This window comes from Plectropomus leopardus, chromosome 3 (genome assembly GCF_026936395.1).
Source record: "Plectropomus leopardus strain MGB_pleo_1.0 chromosome 3, ASM2693639v1, whole genome shotgun sequence".
Taxonomy (NCBI): domain Eukaryota; kingdom Metazoa; phylum Chordata; class Actinopteri; order Perciformes; family Serranidae; genus Plectropomus; species Plectropomus leopardus.
In genome coordinates, this window is record NC_142178.1 from 3,019,717 (window position 1) to 3,038,180 (window position 18,464).

General features: G+C 39.0%; 1 protein-coding gene across 1 annotated transcript; it reads right to left on the reverse strand.

The window, feature by feature from the left end:
* Positions 1-2,005: 2,005 nt before the first annotated feature.
* LOC121941951 (multidrug and toxin extrusion protein 1-like) lies at positions 2,006-16,556 on the reverse strand. The gene is made up of 16 exons (XM_042484988.2): positions 16,304-16,556; positions 13,084-13,185; positions 12,898-12,966; positions 12,398-12,546; positions 9,687-9,729; positions 9,517-9,561; positions 9,330-9,427; positions 9,013-9,110; positions 7,690-7,871; positions 7,472-7,580; positions 5,638-5,713; positions 3,906-3,975; positions 3,683-3,815; positions 3,472-3,566; positions 3,314-3,377; positions 2,006-3,234 (listed from the first exon to the last, which is right to left on the reverse strand). Exons 1-16 carry the CDS (start codon positions 16,484-16,486, stop codon positions 3,008-3,010), a joined length of 1,743 nt encoding a protein of 580 aa, XP_042340922.2. The 5' UTR covers positions 16,487-16,556; the 3' UTR covers positions 2,006-3,007.
* Between the last annotated feature and the right edge of the window lie 1,908 nt (positions 16,557-18,464).

Consider the following 18,464-nt stretch of genomic DNA (forward strand, 5'->3'; position numbering starts at 1 on the left):
GGTAGAAATATTGTTGATGTATTACAAGTTCAACTTGACCTGCAAAGTTTGGCAAGAAAGAGACTATGTCTACTTGTCCAACAACATTTTCTTCTTTATAAGTTAGTGTTTACAATAGTAATATAACACTTTGGAATGCCACCAAGTGTCATGGTACCTGCATTTCCTCCTCCTCCCCCCTCTGCCAGTATTTTTCCATTCACCTTCCCTCTGCTCCGCTCCACCTGCAAGCCACGCCCACCGCTGCAGCCTGCTCTCCCCACAGCTGCAGCTCATCACCAATCAACCCGGTATATAAGACACTCCAACACTCTCACCCACTGCCAGATTGTTCCACTGCGTGATGTAAGACTTTCCAGCGTTTACCTACCAGATCTTCCGAAGCCGACTCTGCCTGTCCCCGACCTGCTCTCCTCGCCTGCCTCCCAGTGTACCTACCTGCCTTCTGTCCCCGACCACGTGCTCTGTTTCGGCGTTCCGGAAATCTGACGGCTTTCCTGGTAAAGACTCCTCTGCTTGGTTTCGACGATCCTCCTGCCTGCTCCCCATCGGTACTGCTGCCTTCACGGACTGCTTTCCCGGTAACGGAACCTCTGCCTGTCCCCGACCATTCTTCAGCGCTACCCACGACGACGCTTCCACACTCGTCGTGCTACGGGGCTTCCTGCTCGCCAGCCACAGTTGGTATAAGCTTCATGTCTTCTCTTCGTTGGAAACCCAGAGACATTGCTTGGGCTCTCCGCCTGAAGAACGAACTGACTTTCTGTATGTTGGACATTTTATGTGTTGGTATTAATAAAAGTTATTACCAACTGCCACTGAGTTTCGGTGTACTGCATCTGGGTCCTAAACACACCCGTTTCACCAAGCATGATTTAAACACATTTCCTAGAAGTTATAGTCTTTTCCCCTCACATTCAGTCCTGGGTCATGTTCACTGCTTTACCATTCTACCTCTCAGATTTTTTTCAAACATTCACTTACCAGTTGTTTTACTCTTTGGGAGGATTTAAGTTTAGTTTATTTTCTGTCAGTGAAAACTATTGCTTCTACTGATTCTACAAAAGTTACTATTACCACTGAGCTGAAATAAACCCTCACCTCTCAACTTGTCCTGTATGTGCTATTATTAGACTGTATAGCTTGCTTATACTACTAATGTCATTCATACATAAACTACTTATATACTTATATATATATAAGTTATATATATAAGTTCCAGCCACTCAGTCCAACTAAATGGGGGGTAGTATTTCATCCTTTTAAATGTCAGTCTGCTACTTTGTCCATACAACCACAATTTACAGTCATCAGTCATAAATAAAGGCAACTCATAACTGACAGCAGAGCAAGAATACAGCTGGTCAAAATAAAGCTGCTGTCTTCTTATCTTCATATGTGGCGTTTATGTGGAGTTTACTTTATAGCTTAGTGAGCTTAGTTTAAGCAACACCACAGTGACAAGAAAACAGTCACATCACAGCCTCTGACAGTTTTGTTGTCATTAATTACACTAAAGATATGTTTCAGTAAATAGTCAACGTTAGATGTTACTTTGCAGTCTAAAAAACACGTGAGTTCAGAATCTTTTTCCTCTTCAAGAGCAGTGTACAGTGTTACAGGTGTTACAAATTTTTAAACTTATCCTTGCATCATTCCATAATTTGATCCGATAATAGAAATACCTCCTTTTAATACCCTTTTAAGCTTTTTGTACATATAATGTACAAACACCTCTGAGATCATATTTGCTCTCCCATATTGAAAAGACCTTACAGGGTCTTCTTTTTTATCTTTTTTATTTTCCCATCAGAAAACATTGGTTGTAGTTTTTAAGCACTTGATTTTATCTGTCAATGTGACGGTTGGTAGCTGTGGGATTTGTCATGCCCCTGCTCTACTGTGATTGGATAGCTGGTGACAGTGACGAGCACATGTGTAACCCAAAGTTAAACATTTTTCAAATCTCATTTGTAATTATAAAAACAGATAAAAGATGACAGAGGACATTCAGTGTTGGGTTTATCAATATGTAGTTATTTTACAGCTTTTAATTCTCCAAAAAGGCACTGCAGTTCAAGGCTTGTTTACAAAGCTTCTTAAAGAAATACAGTCACTCCGGAGCCCTTGCTGAAGTGGCAGGATGGCTAACATTAGCTTTTGGGCTAAGAATAGTAAGTCACTCTCTCGCATGTAGCATTACAGTGATTTTTAAAATTTTTTTATAACTGTCTTTTTTATTGTTTAAGAGCACAACAGTAGAACAGTATTTACAGTCAAATTCTTTAGACACTGTTTTGCTGTCCCAGAATAAATACAAATACAGACACATAAACATTCAAAACGAACCACAAACAAAAAAGCGACAACAACTTGTTCGATCTTTGCAGCAATAATGAAACAAAGGGTTGACAAGCATATCATGGTCAGTCTACTCCAATAAGGCTTTTTGCCGACTTTTCACTACCAAATATTTACTGAATGGGGACCATACTTTTACTTATTCATCTGAAGTTCCTTGCAATACATCAGACAGCCTCTCATAAGGAAGAATTGATGAAAATTCATCATACCAAATTGTTAATGTAGGTAGATGTACATCAAGCCAAACACGAAGGACTGAAAGGCATGCAGCGAACAACCTGATACTGAGCATAAATTTCATGACAGTGATTGGTTAGTAGCGTTATGTTGTAAATGACATTGTCAACACCAGAGTTAACTTATATAACATCCATTATGTCTAATTTTTCTTCCTAGTCCTATTAAATACTTAGTGGTGAGACAGACTCATGCACACAGCTTAGCTGAACAAGCTCAGCGTTACAGTGCGTAGTTTATTTCAGATAACATTACAGTGGACATTGCATTTATTTTTCACTTGGGGCATTCTCTCCTTATCTTGCCTTGGGTGAGTGTTAATGTCAACCCCTGTCAAAGCACCAGTAACCCTTTCACTTTGAGGTGATGCAGTGCTGACAAGAAAATATTAGGTCTATCAGATCATTCATTTCAGCATCTTAGTGAGAAAGTTGCTTATGAAGATTCCAGCGATGAGGATGACGACCATGAACAGCAATGCAAAGCCACGCCGTAAAACCAGCTGTGTTATTGACAGAACATTTCCCACTGTAGTGGTAGTGGTTTTATTCTGGTCTAGATTGGGCACATCCTGATATGTGTGGTCATCCTCAGCACTCTCACATTTGGATGCAGTGGCACTGACCTGGGACTCTGGAGGTTGGAGGGGAAACCTTTAGTATTGACAAAATACTGTTCATGAGGATGATTCAATTAGTGTGTCAGAGCTTACCTGTATTTTCCATCCCAACCATCTCTTTTTCTTCTTTGATCTGGACTCCTGCTCTCAGAAGAGCCTGATAAGAACAAACAGCTGTTAAAAGGAGGTTGTGACTTCGAAAACATCTCTAGTTAAAAGTCCAGCTTTGGTCAAGGATTGTAGGTACGAACCTCTTCAGCAGCCTTCTTCCAATTGAGTTTGCACACAAATGTGACAAAGAAAACTGACTGCAGTAATGTACAAATGGTAAGTCCTGTCCATAGCCCTTTAACAGAGATGACAGAAGAGTTTTAATGTCTTTCTTGAACATTGATTGATAGACAGGAGATAGGACTACAGATAATAATAATAGCAGAACTGTACATTAATGGTTGGTCTTACCTACAATGCCCATATCTACTGCAAACATTAGGGACACACCAATGGGGACACCAATGAAATAGAACCCCACCAGGTTGCAAAGAGCACCAATCGACTGTTTCCCTGCTCCTCTGAGAACGCCTCCAGTCACACCCTGTCCTCATCAAACAGAGATTTGGTCAGATTATGTGTATGTTAATACTGGGTCTGAAATTCTGATTACTTGCATGAAAGTCTTTCTCACCGCAACAGCATCACCAAGATGCAAGAAGCAAAACATGATCATGACGTCAGAAACCCTCTGTAAAATGTCTCTAAAAACATGGAGGGAGAGAGAGTCTTAATGATAAACATGTTTGACCGTAAGACAAATCATGACTTCTTTCATAGTATACTGTGTATGAAAAAATCTCCAACTGAGAGATAAATACAGGCTTAGGTATTACGTTCTTTTTTCATACATTAATACCTGGAATTTTACTGAAGTATATGGAATATGACAGTATTTTTGTACATTCCTACCCAGTATCCCGCCCCCCACCCCTGACCATCGAGTTTGCTATGTTACACAAGCTTGAGTTAAACCCTTAATTCGCTGAGAAAATCTGTGCGCTCTCTGCCATCGCTGACCATACGTTTGCAGTCATGTTCTGTTATTTCCACCCAGCCTGTTCTCACTCACAAGTCATCATGTAGTGCCACCCTGTCAACACTTTCAGTGGAGGAGCGTGACGCCAGAAGCCACCTTCCGTGTCCAACCGGCTGTATGGTGCTCAGATATAGCTGGTGGCATTGTTATCATACACTGGCGTGTTGGGCATGTTGGCATGCAGCACACACAGCAGTGTCACTTGAGAACGCAGCCTGGTAGAAACCAGTCACGTATGCATAAAACACTAAAGGACATGTAATAATTCTGCCGGTAACCATGCAATCTAAGAAGTGCTTATAGGGCAAGCGGGTGGGGAGGTGGATGTGTCCCACAAACAATTGACTTTTGTGTGATAGTATGGAGTTCACTCCCTGTGTGGATGTGTGGGTTTTTTTCTACACCGTATCATGCCTCTTTTGCCTAAACCTAACTGTCTGTGACTTTGTTGTCTAATCCTAACCATCGTGACAATCCACGCTGTTGTGTAAATATAAGGACTTTGCTGCATCATCCTACCATGTTCATTTTTTGACATCACTGGAACGGCATCCCAGAGCATGAACAGCTCATTGCAACAGCATCTTGGAACTATACAGCTGACACAGAAGGATACCTAAGACGTCATAAGTAAACGCGGAAGCATACTGACGATTACAACGTGTTGCTCCACCACTGGCAGCCACCATGTTTGGCATTTCAGCTGCCTGTTCCACCAGTAGAGAGTAACCTTTAGTGGAACTTTATGTGAACTACATACAATAAATCATCAGTAAAGCTTCTCCATATGAATTTGATAGAAAGATAAGCACGAAAAACATACAGTTTGGATTTCTAAATCCCCTAGCATACAGTAATACTGTGATGACAGTCAAGCCTAATGAGCAAATAAGAACACTGCATATAAGCAAGACCTTTCCACTCCGAATCAAATTAGATATATGTAATATGACTTGACATTATAACATGGCATCCTGGGATATTGCCTTTTTCAGAAAAAGTTTCTTTTTTGAAACATTCTTTAACAATGATTTTGGCTAAGAAATGGTGAATGCCGCCTTCAACTGGAAATTGTTTTGTTCTGCTTAAATGAAAGACTTTACAACGATTGAACAAATAGCTGTTTTAGCCATGTTTGATGTGGCATCACCAATAAGGAGTTCAGTGTTTATAAGTCAGCATAAAGATGATGACTTAAGTTAATATATAACAATCTGGACAGGAATATGAAACTAAGTCTTCTGTGTCACGTGGACTGAAAAAAAAGGACACACAAAATGACTGCAACATTCTGCAGGAAGAACATTGTGTCAAACACTTTACTCACGGCTCTGATGTGAAGATATATCCAATAACGTCTCTGGCAACACTAAGGCTGGCTCCAACTACACATGCAATTATGACTGCCATGGGGAAAAGAAACAAAAAACAGTTATTAATAAATTGAGCTCACAAGAAATCTTTTAAATCTCTTGTAATAGTTCAATAGATCCCTCCAGGCATGCTTTGATTACATGCCAACCAGTCTTTACAATGAACACAGAACAACTCACACAAAATGTACTCATGAGGTTTCAAGATCAGTCAAGACTACACAGAGCTGATGTTTTGAGCAGGAGTGGTGATAAGACCCAGAACACAGCAGTGGAGAGCAGCGGAAGACCAAGCGTCCAAGTCAGAGGTGTATATCCTGGTGTTTTTGCACAAAACCATGTCGCACAAGGCTCCATATTGGGTCCTATTTTATTTACAATTTATATCAGTAATTAGAGGTCAATGTTGTAAAAACCAAATTCATTTTTTATGCAGAGGACAATATTTTGTATATTTCTGCCTCTTAAAGAGCTGCAGTCTACTTTTCACGTGGTTCAGGAAAACAATGTATAACAGATCATTACTTTAAGTGACTGAATGATTCTCAGCATTCAAAAACCCTTGGATGATAATTTGTCTTGTAAACATATTGAGTGTTTTACAAAAAAGCTGCCTGGTGGCTCAGTGGATAGAGCGGTGCCCCATGTGCAGAGGCTGTGTCCTCACCGCACGGTCACACTGTTCTGTCAGTTAAAGGCTATAAAACCCCAACAAAATAACCTAAAAAAAAAGAAAGAAAAAAAGAAGCAAATGCTGTTTCTCTTGAAGTGCACGAAAAAAAACACTTTTGTCAGCAATCATGGAGACATTTTATACATGCATGCGAATTCATATTGTTTGAAAAATGTTCGATACAGTGTACCATGCTGTGCTGAGATTTATCTCTAATTCAGGTTTCCACACACATCATGAATAAAACACTGCTATACTTTTCTTCATAAGGCCATTTTACATGACTTGCCTCCTTATTTATGTTTTCTACTGACTCCTAAAACTGTCAGTAGTTGTACTTTCGGTCATGTGGACAACATCTGTACGTCATTCCTCAAACCCGCACTGTATTTTGTGAGAGTGCTTTTGTTTTTGTTCCCTCCTCTTGGTGCCTGATACAGAGTCACGTTAAACTAAACTCTATTGTAAGCCTGGATGGACTTTTTGACCACCAAATGCAGTTGTGTGGCTTCTGAACACTGCAAATTGTAGTTATTTGTTGTAAATTAGCTGATTGTTTTAAGTCTTTTGTTAGTAAAAATCTTGATGTGCTTTTTAAATGTTTGTTGTCATGTTCTCAGTGTGTTTGTTCTTCTGAAATTCATCATGCTGCTGTCTTGGCCAGCACTCCCTTGAAAATATTTTGAATCTCAATGGGACTTTTACTGGTTAAGTAAGGGTAAAATCGAAATAAAATAAAATGAAATAAACAGACAATTACCTGATTGCTGGATCATAAAGTCAGTATTACTTTTTTTAACAGATGATGTATTGCTTTAAGAAAAATACCACCAGTTCACTTTATTAGCAGTGCATTGACTGGCACGCTGTTTTAATGTATTGCTATGTATTTTCTGTTTTCAAAAATGTCATGTTGTCTGTATTGATGTTTTTTGTGTGGAAGCACTTGTGAATGATTTCTCAGATATGGTCATATATATATGTGTGTGTGTGTGTGTGTGTGTGTGTGTGCTATACCACCTCTCCACCACTAAACCACCACTCATTCAAAGTAAGAAGGCATTTCAGGAACATTGTACAAGTTGGTACAGTACAAAGTACAAATTAGGTCTTACATGTACAAATGATGGGGACTTTGCAAGACAGCTTGGCCTGCTCTATGTTTCCTGCACCGAGAGCATTCCCAACCCGTACACTTGCAGCAACAGCGAATCCCATTGGGCACTATTGGAAAAAATGTAGAGGGAATTACCAAGTGTAATATAGTTACATTTCCTATATTACAATTTCATTGAAGCATTGGCCAAAACACAAGCAGGAAAAACATCTTTACCATGTAAGCTACAACGGTGAGCTCATAAACGATGGAGTGAGCTCCCAGCTCAGCCTCACTGATCACTCCGGCCAGGAATCCTCCTATTTCGAACATCCACCACTCCAGACAAAGCATGAGCATACTGGGGATGGCCAGACGAATGAAGGGTCCCCACTCCTGCAGACAGTCCAGCGACCAACCTGTGAGTCAGAGGTCTGCGCATTAAACTAGAGATTATCTTTTCAATTGTTGTTTCATGTTAGAGGTAACACCTGTAAGCAGTTGGCTATGCTAAAATCCCAATGCCAATTTGAGACTTATGATTGAAAAAAATATCTCCATGTGAGTTTCTTATTTGGAATTATTTGAATGCCCCAAGGTTAAAGGCATACAGAGCCCAGGCTGAAAGGGCCCCATCATTTTTTTTTTATCTCAAACACCCAAATAGTTTTAAAAACTTTTAGTTAAAGTCAGAAAAAGGCCAGAATAATTGTACAACTGTCATAGTACAAGATAAACATGTAGCCACAATACATGCTATAAAATAGCCTTCTGTCAAACTTTAGAACGTAAAAGTAAATCCTAACTTGGACATCACTACTGTCACCCCTCCTCTGCACTACATTACACAGGTAACAGAGTGTAACTAATCTTGTCAAACATTCATAGCTGGAATGTTCACAATGGACAATTAAGAAGTGGTGAAAGGCCGGGGACTTGAATGATGAAAGAGGATGACATTACTGGATAGAATAACACCTGGGCCACACTGCTTGTGTGAGCAGCACATGTGCATCGCAGAACCTTTTATTTTTTATTTTTTTATTTTTATAAATTTTATTTTTTCAGGTTATAAGGTTAACAGGTTATAAGGTTACAGCAGCCACACTGCCTGCATGAGCAGTGCTGCTCAGGCACGGAACATCTAGAGAACAGGAGTCTCAACTATTTTTTCCACATGGTTTTGAAAAAAAACTTTCCATTTCCTGTTTCAAAATTAAAGCTCATCATTTGTTAACACAAGGCTTTTTATTGTGAAATTTTGTCATGACCACTACTCCATAATTGAATGAAGTTCCAACTTTTTATCGTGTAAAAACAGTAATTATGGCAGCAGGCAGCTCTGCAGCAACACTACAGCAACAACACAGTCTGTGTGAGTAATGCAAGCCTACAAGCCACAGCAGTTCAGTGAGGTAGCGGTCTGACACTGCTCATGCTGGCAGTGTGGCCTTGGCGTAAGAGCATTAATGCAGTCAACTTCATAAGAAGAAAAGAACACATTTCAGTCAATTTCATGTTGTGGTGAAATATCTCAAAAGCAAAGAGAAAACAACTGACCTCCCCATGTGGCCTTATGCAAACCCTTCCAGCAGATATAAACGTACAGGAGCACAGCTAGCAAATACTGTGAGATAGCATTGGCTGCAGCAGATCCACTTCAAGATGAAAGAAAAGCCAGTTTAGAGAAAATACTAAACAGGAGAAAGCACTAGGCTATTACATTCACATATTGTTGACAGCTGTTCATGGTTATCAAACTTGGCTTCATATAAATCATGACTAAATCAAGCAATGAATGTGTATCTGAGTGTTGATAATTACATAACTGTTATAATGTAAGCTCTACCACAAAATAATGACGGTAGAAAACTTACGCAACGCCCATCTCCAGACCGTACAGGAAAGCGTAGTTGATGATTGCATTGAGGATATTTGCAATCCCTCCGGTTATAACCTGGGGCCATATGATTCCCTGCAAACCACACAGCCTGGTATCAGTATTCATTTTAAAAACTACGGTCCAGCCATAAACTTTAACATCACTGGTTTTTATTGCTGCACCTGATTTTGAAGATACCTCCCTTGCAGCTGATACATAAAAGCAGCCTGAAAGAAAGAAATTGTTGGTAAATATGATTTTTTTTAGTAAGCATTACGGAAAAATTGAAAAGCTCTGTATGTGTTGTATCATCCTCCGTATGCACATGGGGTTTAGAATGCATCAAACTCACCGGCAGAGCAGGCATGAAGATCTCCACATACAGCTGGGAGAGACTTTATGAAGAAAGATTAAAAAAAAGCAAGTAGGTGAAACATATGAATATGTAAATATATATCAAATATAGAATATATGGCTATTAGTCATTAGAATGCATCCTCATGTGACAATGTTTGGTCTGGATATAAATCAGTGCATGAATCTAACAAAAACTGTCTTAGATGTCAAAAACAATAAGTGTAAACTTGAAAACTTGAAACTGAATTAAGACCGGTATCGAACCCACAGACCGGTATCGAACCCACAGCTGCTGCAGCGAGGGTACAACCTTTGTATATGCCACTCTACCCAATGAGCCACCAGGCCCTCCACTGGATGGTTCTGATAATCTATGGTTTCTGGTTCGGAATGATTTAACTGTAGTTTTTGGTCCAACTCGTTTTGAAAATTTAATCCACCACAGACTCAGTAAATTAATTGGTGTCATCTGTGACATTGACAGTGGTGTCCCAGTTTAATATTGCCGGTACAATTGCTGGCGCTAGACTTCATCACTGATCTGCCAGTCTTAGATGGTAAGAAAGTTACCCTGACTGTTGTTGACTGGTTCAGTAAATTTGCTCACTTTCTGCCTCTCCCAAAGTTGCTTTCTACCAAGGAGACTGTGGATTTGCTTGTTAAGGAGACTTCTTGAGTCCACAGCCTTCCCTGCAACCTTGTGTCAGACCGTAGTCCTCAGTTCACTTCTGCTGTCTGAAAGGCCTTCTGCTCTGTTCTCGGCATCACCATCAGCCTCTCCTCTGGGTTTCACCCCAAAATGAACGGCCAAGCAAAAAGGGCCAACCAGAAGCTGGAAACAACTCTGTGCTCTCTGGTTCCTCCAACCCATCCACCAAGGCCACTCATCCCCCTAAGGAAGAGAATGCTCACAACTCCCTGCCTTTTCAAGCCTTTACAGTTATGAACTGCCTCTCTTCCTGTACCAGGACAAAGAAATTGAAACTCCTTCTGTTCAAGCCCACATTCATCAGCGCCACAAGGCCTGGCACCTAGCTCATACCCCCCTGTTAAAAGCTTCAGGACACTACCAGCAAAAAGCCAACCATCATGGTACTCCTGTTCCTAACTGCACCCCTGGAGACAGGGTATGGCTCTCTACTCGAAATATGTCTTCAAGAGCTGAGTCTAAAAAGCTGTCCCCTAGATTTATCGGACCTGTTGTGGTGGAGATGGTCATTAATCCTACTGTTGTCCACCTGAAACTACCCCGTTCACTTAGTATCCATCCGCCATTCCATGTGTCCCACCTCAAGCTGGTCTTCTCCGGTCCCCTGGTTCCTACTTTCGTCTCCTCCTGTTCTTCCTCCTTGCCTCAATGACAACAATCCTTAACAACTCAACAAACAAAAAATGTGTGTGTGTGTGTGTCTGGGACTGTATGCAATCAGCACAGCAGTCCTCCAATCAAACCAGCTCCACTCCACTATAAGTACTCTGTGCCAGCTTCCAGTCCCCACAGTTAGCTCGGTTTGTTTGCCTGACCACCTGAAAATTCACCTTAGTCCTTTTTCTACTTTTGGGTTCAACCTTAACTAAATGTGACAGAAAGTGACTCAGCCACACACCCCCCTTCTCTTTTTACCAACCACAGAAAGCACCATTAACACTTGCATAATAGAATTCAGGATTTATGTAAATAGAATTTATAGAACCAGGGGAAGAAAGGAAGAGGTCCAGTTTGGGGACCTCAGAATTGCATCTTTGCTTTTTACAGATGATGTGGTTCTATTTCACAGCATGCACTGGCATGATTTGTAGCCAAGTGTGAAGAGGTCAGGATGAGAGTCAGGACCTCGAAGTCTGAGGCTATGTACTCTGCTGGGAAACTGTGGATTGTTGCAGCCCCAAGCGGAAGGAGTTCAATTATCATGGGGTCTTGTTCAAGAGTCAGGGTAAAATGAATCACAAGATGGACAGGTGGTTTGGCGCATGTTCCGACCCTCATCTGTGGTCATGAGCTTTGGGTAGTGACCAAAAGAATAAAATCGCAGATACAAGCGGCTGAAATGAGTTCACTCTGTTTTGTGTCTGGGCTCAGCCTCAGCGTTAGGGATAGAAGCTCAGACATCTGGAGGGAAATTGGGGTTGGGCTGCTGCCTCCTTGCGTTGAAATGTGGAAGTTGAGGTGGTGCGGACATCTGCTCAGGAATCCTCCTGAACGCCTCCCTTTAGAGGTGTTCCGGGCATGTCTTAATTGTAGAAGCCCATGGGGCAGACCCAGAACATCCTGGAGGGTTTATATATCCCATCTGGCCTGTGAAAACCTCGGGCTCCCCGAGGAGAAGTGGGAAAGCATTGCTGAGGAGAGGAATGTCTGGAGTTCCTTGCTCAGCCTACTCCCCCTGCAATCCGTCCCCGGAAATGCGGATATATGGCAGTGGGTGGATGGATGGATGGATGGATGGATGGAATTTATGGACTGTGGCAATGCCTGTTACACACTACAGGGCCTAATGACACGTCAAAATATCATTTAATATGAATACCTTCTTTTGGAATGCTCATCCCAGTTTGGCAGTTTTTATTGTGTACTGATGGCTGACATTACTCATTCCATGTCTGAATGTTAGTTGTTAGTATTTGTTAACAGATTATCAGTCCGAGTCCACGTGTACTGTAGTGTCACTGAAGAGAAAGATGCTGAAAGTGAAGTTAATGACTAACCTTGCAACCTCTGGGCTCTGTCTGACAGCAAGTAGGAGAACTTCCGTGTTGATGAGAACAGCCCAGCAGGGGAAACAGGCCAGCAGCAGAATCAGTACCCCCCTCTGGAGAATCACTCCCACACGCTTCAAGTTACCGCCCCCATACGTCTGCATGAAACAGGAAGATGGACATTCCAAATCACACCATTAACCAGATGTACAACTGGTCAAAGAAAACGAAGATGATACAAAAGTTCATTATAAAGTTGTTTTAAACGGACTCCAGAGACCCCTTTTGGGGCTTTTTGGGGGGAGTTTTTCCCCATCTTTTTAGTGGGTACAAAGACAGACGGTTTCATATGTTGTCAAGTCCTCTGAGGCACATTTTGATTTGTTATAATGGGTAACATAAATTAATGAAAGTAAAAGGACAACCTGTGAGAATAGCTCTAGCAGCTGTGTTTGTCTTGGTTAGATACTGTATATTAAGTAAAAGAACAACTCTGAAGAGAAAACTACCTGAGATATTAAGGTATCACAAGTTAATGACAAACCAGTGCCAATGGACACACCAGTGACATTAACCACCTGCAAAAAGAAAAAAAAAACACATGTAATTCAGGGAGAATATAAACTGTATATTAAAAGTTAGATAGATAGATAGATAGATATATAGATAGATAGGACTCAAGAAAGTTTTCTTACTGCTATTGATAACGCTACTGCTGCAAGTTCAGTTTTTCCCAGATGACCACAGAACACAGTGCTGACAAAACCAATCAAAAATACCATCAACTGGGAAATGACCTGCAGTATGAGAACAAACACAATACTCTTCCTCATTTTCTTGTTTGTACAGATGCCAGATATATCCCTGCAAAGTAAATATAAACACATTGAAAAACACTTAACTGATAACATTAGCCCTTCATTTAATAAAATAATATATAACAAATATGTTAATATTGGACAGAACAGTGATTATCAGGTTTAAGTGTTGACATGAACCTTCGATTTGAGGGCAAGTGCCCCTAGACCACGTTTTTTGTTGGTGTTGTTATTTTTTTTGGTAAAACTGTATGCAGCACCAGAAGCACATTTGGAACCTAAAGGGACACAAGGTGACCTGAAAGCCACCATCTTGTAGAAGGCTCCTGGCCTTATTTCTTTTTGTCTGTTGCTTACATTGCTTACTGTATTTCTGAAGAGGAGACACCCCAGGTGAATGGGATAAAATGAAAATATGGTAAATTAACTTTTAAAAGTTTATTACTTTGTAATTGTTTTTGATATTGTGAGTTATCTGAAATGTCATTTTTAATACGGAAATTCTAGATGGCATATGTGCTAGTTTGCATCCATTTTCATAACAAATCTGAACCCTGGAGAAAGCCAGGTTCAAAACTCTTATTTCATTTTATTGGAGAGGCACCTGGCTGCAGACACAGCGGAGGTCCGCAAGCACATACACAATAGGAATCTCCACAGGAGCATACACAAGAGTTGACAGGAAATGACATGTTCTAAACAGCGTAAGTTGGTCTTTTTGGGGCTAAATACTAGAAGGAGATTTGCAAGAGAGTGTGGCGAAGCAGAAGAAAATAGAAAGCAATGACAGTGAATTTAGAGAATATTCTGAGCGAGTTTTTGGAGTTTTGTGGAGTGTTTTGTTTTTGTTGGAATTGTTTTTCAGTAAAAATGAGGCAAATGTAGATGCTGTTTGCAAGTTAGCATCACATACAAAGAAGAAGAAGAATACAAAGAAGTGAACTTCATGGATGAAGAAGATGAAGGACAGGAGAGGAGGAGGCTGTGCTATATTGAATTTTTAGTGCTTGTGTAAATGTAGTTGTACATTCCATCACTTATTTGAATCCTATAGTCATTCGAATTAACTGTTATTATTATTGGTGTATTCTTTCTTTACTTTAAATATATATACTGTATATTCAACCACTAAGTTGAATTCATTGTATGTTCAGGTATACTGCACAGTAATCAGCCAATAAGAGTATTTTGATTCTGAACTATGTGCTCCTTGCTGATGTTTTCAGGTGTAAACTTGGGCAACATTTTCAATCACAGTCATTTGTGGATATTAAAATTATTGAGGTCAGTTTTACCCAATGTATAAAGGATGTATCTTTTTTGTAAAATAATGGGTTAATCCTGATTTTACTAACAAAATGCAATAAAAGGAGAGAATAAGAGGGCTATAGATCAGTTCTCTATCATCAGAAACTCATAGGGTCTTCCAGTTAGGCATAGCCTGTTTACATTGTTTATATTTTTAAAATATATACATAATCTAATTTGATGGAAGCATCACAACTTTTAAACCTAAACATATTCCAAATGTTTGATCCAAAGTAATTACTTCTTGATTTAACATATATTTATTATTTGCAAAGTTTGCCATTTAGAATATTGTATGAAGCCTTTATTAACTTTTACAACCTTAAAAACTTTGTACATTTGTCTTTAACCATCTTTAACCTGAGCAACTTGGCTTGAGATTTCAAAAACATGAAGAAGGCATTGAGACACTTGACCCAAAATTAGCACCAAAAAAGTTAGGAATTACAAGAAAATTGCCAATAAAATAGCTTTTAAAAAAGAAATAAAAGTAAAAACAAACAAAGAAGTAAATGACTCGTGAATGCTAAGAAATAGTTATGATTCTATAAAATACATTTAAATATACAATAATGATTTTGATGAATACAGTTTTTTTGGACATTTTTTTCTGTAGTTTTTTGTGTTTTTTTTTTTTTTTTTTAATGATTTTCCAAATCTACTTATTCTTTGCACTTTGTTAAAAAAACATTTTTTTGCTAAGTTGCTAATTTCTTTTTCCCCCATGTTTTAAAAAGAAAGCACAACAATTTGCTCAGGGTTTTAAGCTAAAGGCATCTGTGATGTCAATCCAGGTTTCAAAGGGTTAAATCTATTTGTTACTTCATGGGAAATAAAACTACACAAAGAAGACCGACTTTGGTGGTCAGATAACGTGATATCCTGTTAAGTGCTGAGATTTCTTGTGCGCAGGCGCGAGTGGCAATCTTACTGCACATGCAGGAGGAGGTCTTAGTGTGCCAGTGGAGGTCTGTGTGTCTGCAGTTAAGTGGTCTTGCTTTATTGACACATTAGTGTCAAGGGTTTTACAGTGGGAATTTTTGATATCTCTTTGTCATCACTTCAGAAATGAAAAAATACTGTCAACAGCCTTTTAAGGAAATCTGCCATGTTTTTAGGATTAATATGTTATTTAACTCAAGCTATGAATTATATATGAACAAACCCATCTGTAAAAACCTATAAAAATATAGATAGAAATAAAACTGGAAAGTTTGGCGTATGTAAATTGTACAGAAGCTGAGATTTTTGGTGCAGACTATGAGACACTCATTTTGACCAAAAAAATGGCCTGTAAAGATATGTATTCTTAAACTTGATTATTGGATCAAATATATAACACTAGGGTACAAGTTTTAACAGATGAACGAACACATTAGCTATCACCATGAAACTTCCCCAGCTGATTATTTACATAAAGACAATTATTTTAAGTACTTTGAAGTTTTTTGGAAATTCTATGTTAAAATATGCAATGGATGCATTATCTATTTAAATACTGCTTAATACTGTAAAACTGTTTGCATACATTTCCAGAACAGAAACCTAAGCTTAAAAAATTAACATTAAGTGCATGTTTGGACTATGTTTTCACTTGGAGTGTGTTGCCTCAATAAATTTATGTTTCATAAACAAACCGAACACTAATACAAACACAATGCACAGAAAGTGAAAGAAACCCGAACACATTAAGAAAAAACATCTACATTAAAAGTCAGCATACAAACATCATTTTAACATTTCAGTTCAGTTCAGAGCCCAAACACACAGCAGAGCAAAGTCATCTTACCACTGGTCCCCCCAGTTTGAACAGTTGTACCAGCTCATGCCGGTATTCCGGCGGGATGAAGCCACATCTGTTCTTCGAACCGCAGCAACCACCTGAGACCTGAGTAGAAGAAGCCGCTTCACCTGCTTTCAAATTTTCCTTCACTACTTCACATTTCACTGGTGTTTTATTGGAACCATCCATGACTCTGGTGTTCTTAACAGACAGACCAGGCTAACTCCTGCGCCTGCTGTCCTTTTAACAGAAAATGTTAAATCTGGTTGGTTAAATTTATGTGTGATAACCAGTTGGAGGAGGGGTTACACACACAGTTTAGGACTGTACTCCTGCAAACCACCTCATGGAGAAGTTTGGGTGTGCCGCTGCCCTTGTGTGTCTATAGGGAGGGTCCTTTAATGAAAAACCATGACTATTAGTAATTAGTATTGTGTAGGCATTGTGTATTTATCTTGTAATACTATTACTAATAATATATTGTATACATGTATATATATATATATATATATATATACAGAGAGAGAGAGAGAGAGAGAGAGAGAGAGAGAGCCTTTTGAGATTCCTAGCATATAACATTCAAGTGACTACTGCTGAGCTCTTTCTTGCATTACACAAATCATATATTCTTGGGGGCTTTACTGCATGAACAGAATGACAGTGTATTAGATCAGTAAATTTTTGTTTTTATTATTAGGCCTATACCTATATTTGGAATATACTTATAATCTATACATTTAGAAGCAGGGCTATTAATAAGACATTCAGGAGGCCTCTGGCACCCAGGCCCACTGGGGTAAAACTAATTTTGCATTTAAGTGCAGTTTACTCAGCTTCATCATTTGAACAGATTGCCCATCATCCAAAATCAACACCTGATGACATATAGTAATATATTATGTGTATGTCTCCGTCATGTGCCATAGCTTTAGTTGTTATTTTTGTGTACTTTTACACATGAATAGATTATAGCCCAGGTATTAAATATCAATGGCATTTGTTATTGTTTGTTAAACAATTTAGGGGATTTTTTTTAAAGCTGGTAAAAATGTTCATTTAAGCTAGGTTTATTTACAGATAATTAATTGAGTTAAAAATGATTTTATATCTTTTCTTAAATTGTTCTGATGTAAATGCAAAGTATTTAGGTAAAAACTTGTATAAATGCATTCAAAATATTTCTTTTAGTGCTTTAATTAAATGCTGTTAAATTAAAAGCTGTTAGTTGCTGGAGAGTCCTGGCTGTAACTCTGACAGTCATTTTACTTATTTTTTGTCAGTTCAAATGCCATTTAAAGAAAATTCAATAAAATGAAACAGACCTAGTCTACAGAAACACTGCCACTGAAAGAACAGTACAGATCTGAGTGTAGACTATACAAAAGCGTTAGAAAATGCAAATTATAATAAGTAACCTGTTTAGGGTCCTTAATATGTGACATTTCAGAGACTATGTCTCCCATTTTGCGCATACAAGTTAATTTTCAACAGTCATGACGCAGAGGGAAAAAGAAAAACACACACACACTCACACTGGTCTTGGAGCCAAGATGAAGAAAAGCGTGGAAACAAACTGAGCCAACAGGGCAGTTAAATGGCAAAACATCATCTGTGTTAAAGTCTGAGCTGACGTCTGGGAGACGACATAGTGTCAAAGTTTTGGCTTTGTTTACGGCAGTGGTTTTGTCATCAACACTTTTTATTGTTTGCATCATGTTTATCACGTTCTTCTCTTTGGCCTCTGAATGTAGCAGTGTTCTCTTTGCTTCTGTTTCCTTTATTGTGGAGTGACAAGATCTGCATTTAATGTCGTGATAACTCTGGCACTTCAGTGGCTGTACAGAACATATTTAACCTGTGTATCAGGCTAATTCAAGCCAGCTTTCCCCAATAAGCCTTGCTTTCCTGAACCTTGTTTATGAAACACCTCTCTTTTTAGCTTAAAATATTTTGGCAGAGTTCAGAATTAAAGATGCTGCAGCTAGATGTGTGTGTTGCTCATAGTCTCACAGTCAGACACGTTGGCAGTGTTATTAAGTTGAATTGCACTGCTAGGTCTGTTGTTACTTCATATTTTATTTCTTTCATTTCTAATTGGTGCCTCTATTTGACTTGCCTGATTTTTTAAAGTCTTAAGTTGTCTTTACTTTTAGTTTGTTTGTCTGTA

Bases quoted from the DNA above. Each gene is read 5' to 3' on its own strand.
- LOC121941951 (XM_042484988.2), bottom strand. From the start codon at position 16,486: ATGGATGGTTCCAATAAAACACCAGTGAAATGTGAAGTAGTGAAGGAA. The intron at 9,562-9,686 runs GTGAGTTTGATG...TCTTTCTTTCAG, and splicing joins TCTTCATGCCTGCTCTGCCG to GCTGCTTTTATGTATCAGCT. The intron at 3,235-3,313 runs GTAAGCTCTGAC...TCCAACCTCCAG, and splicing joins GGTTGGGATGGAAAATACAG to AGTCCCAGGTCAGTGCCACT.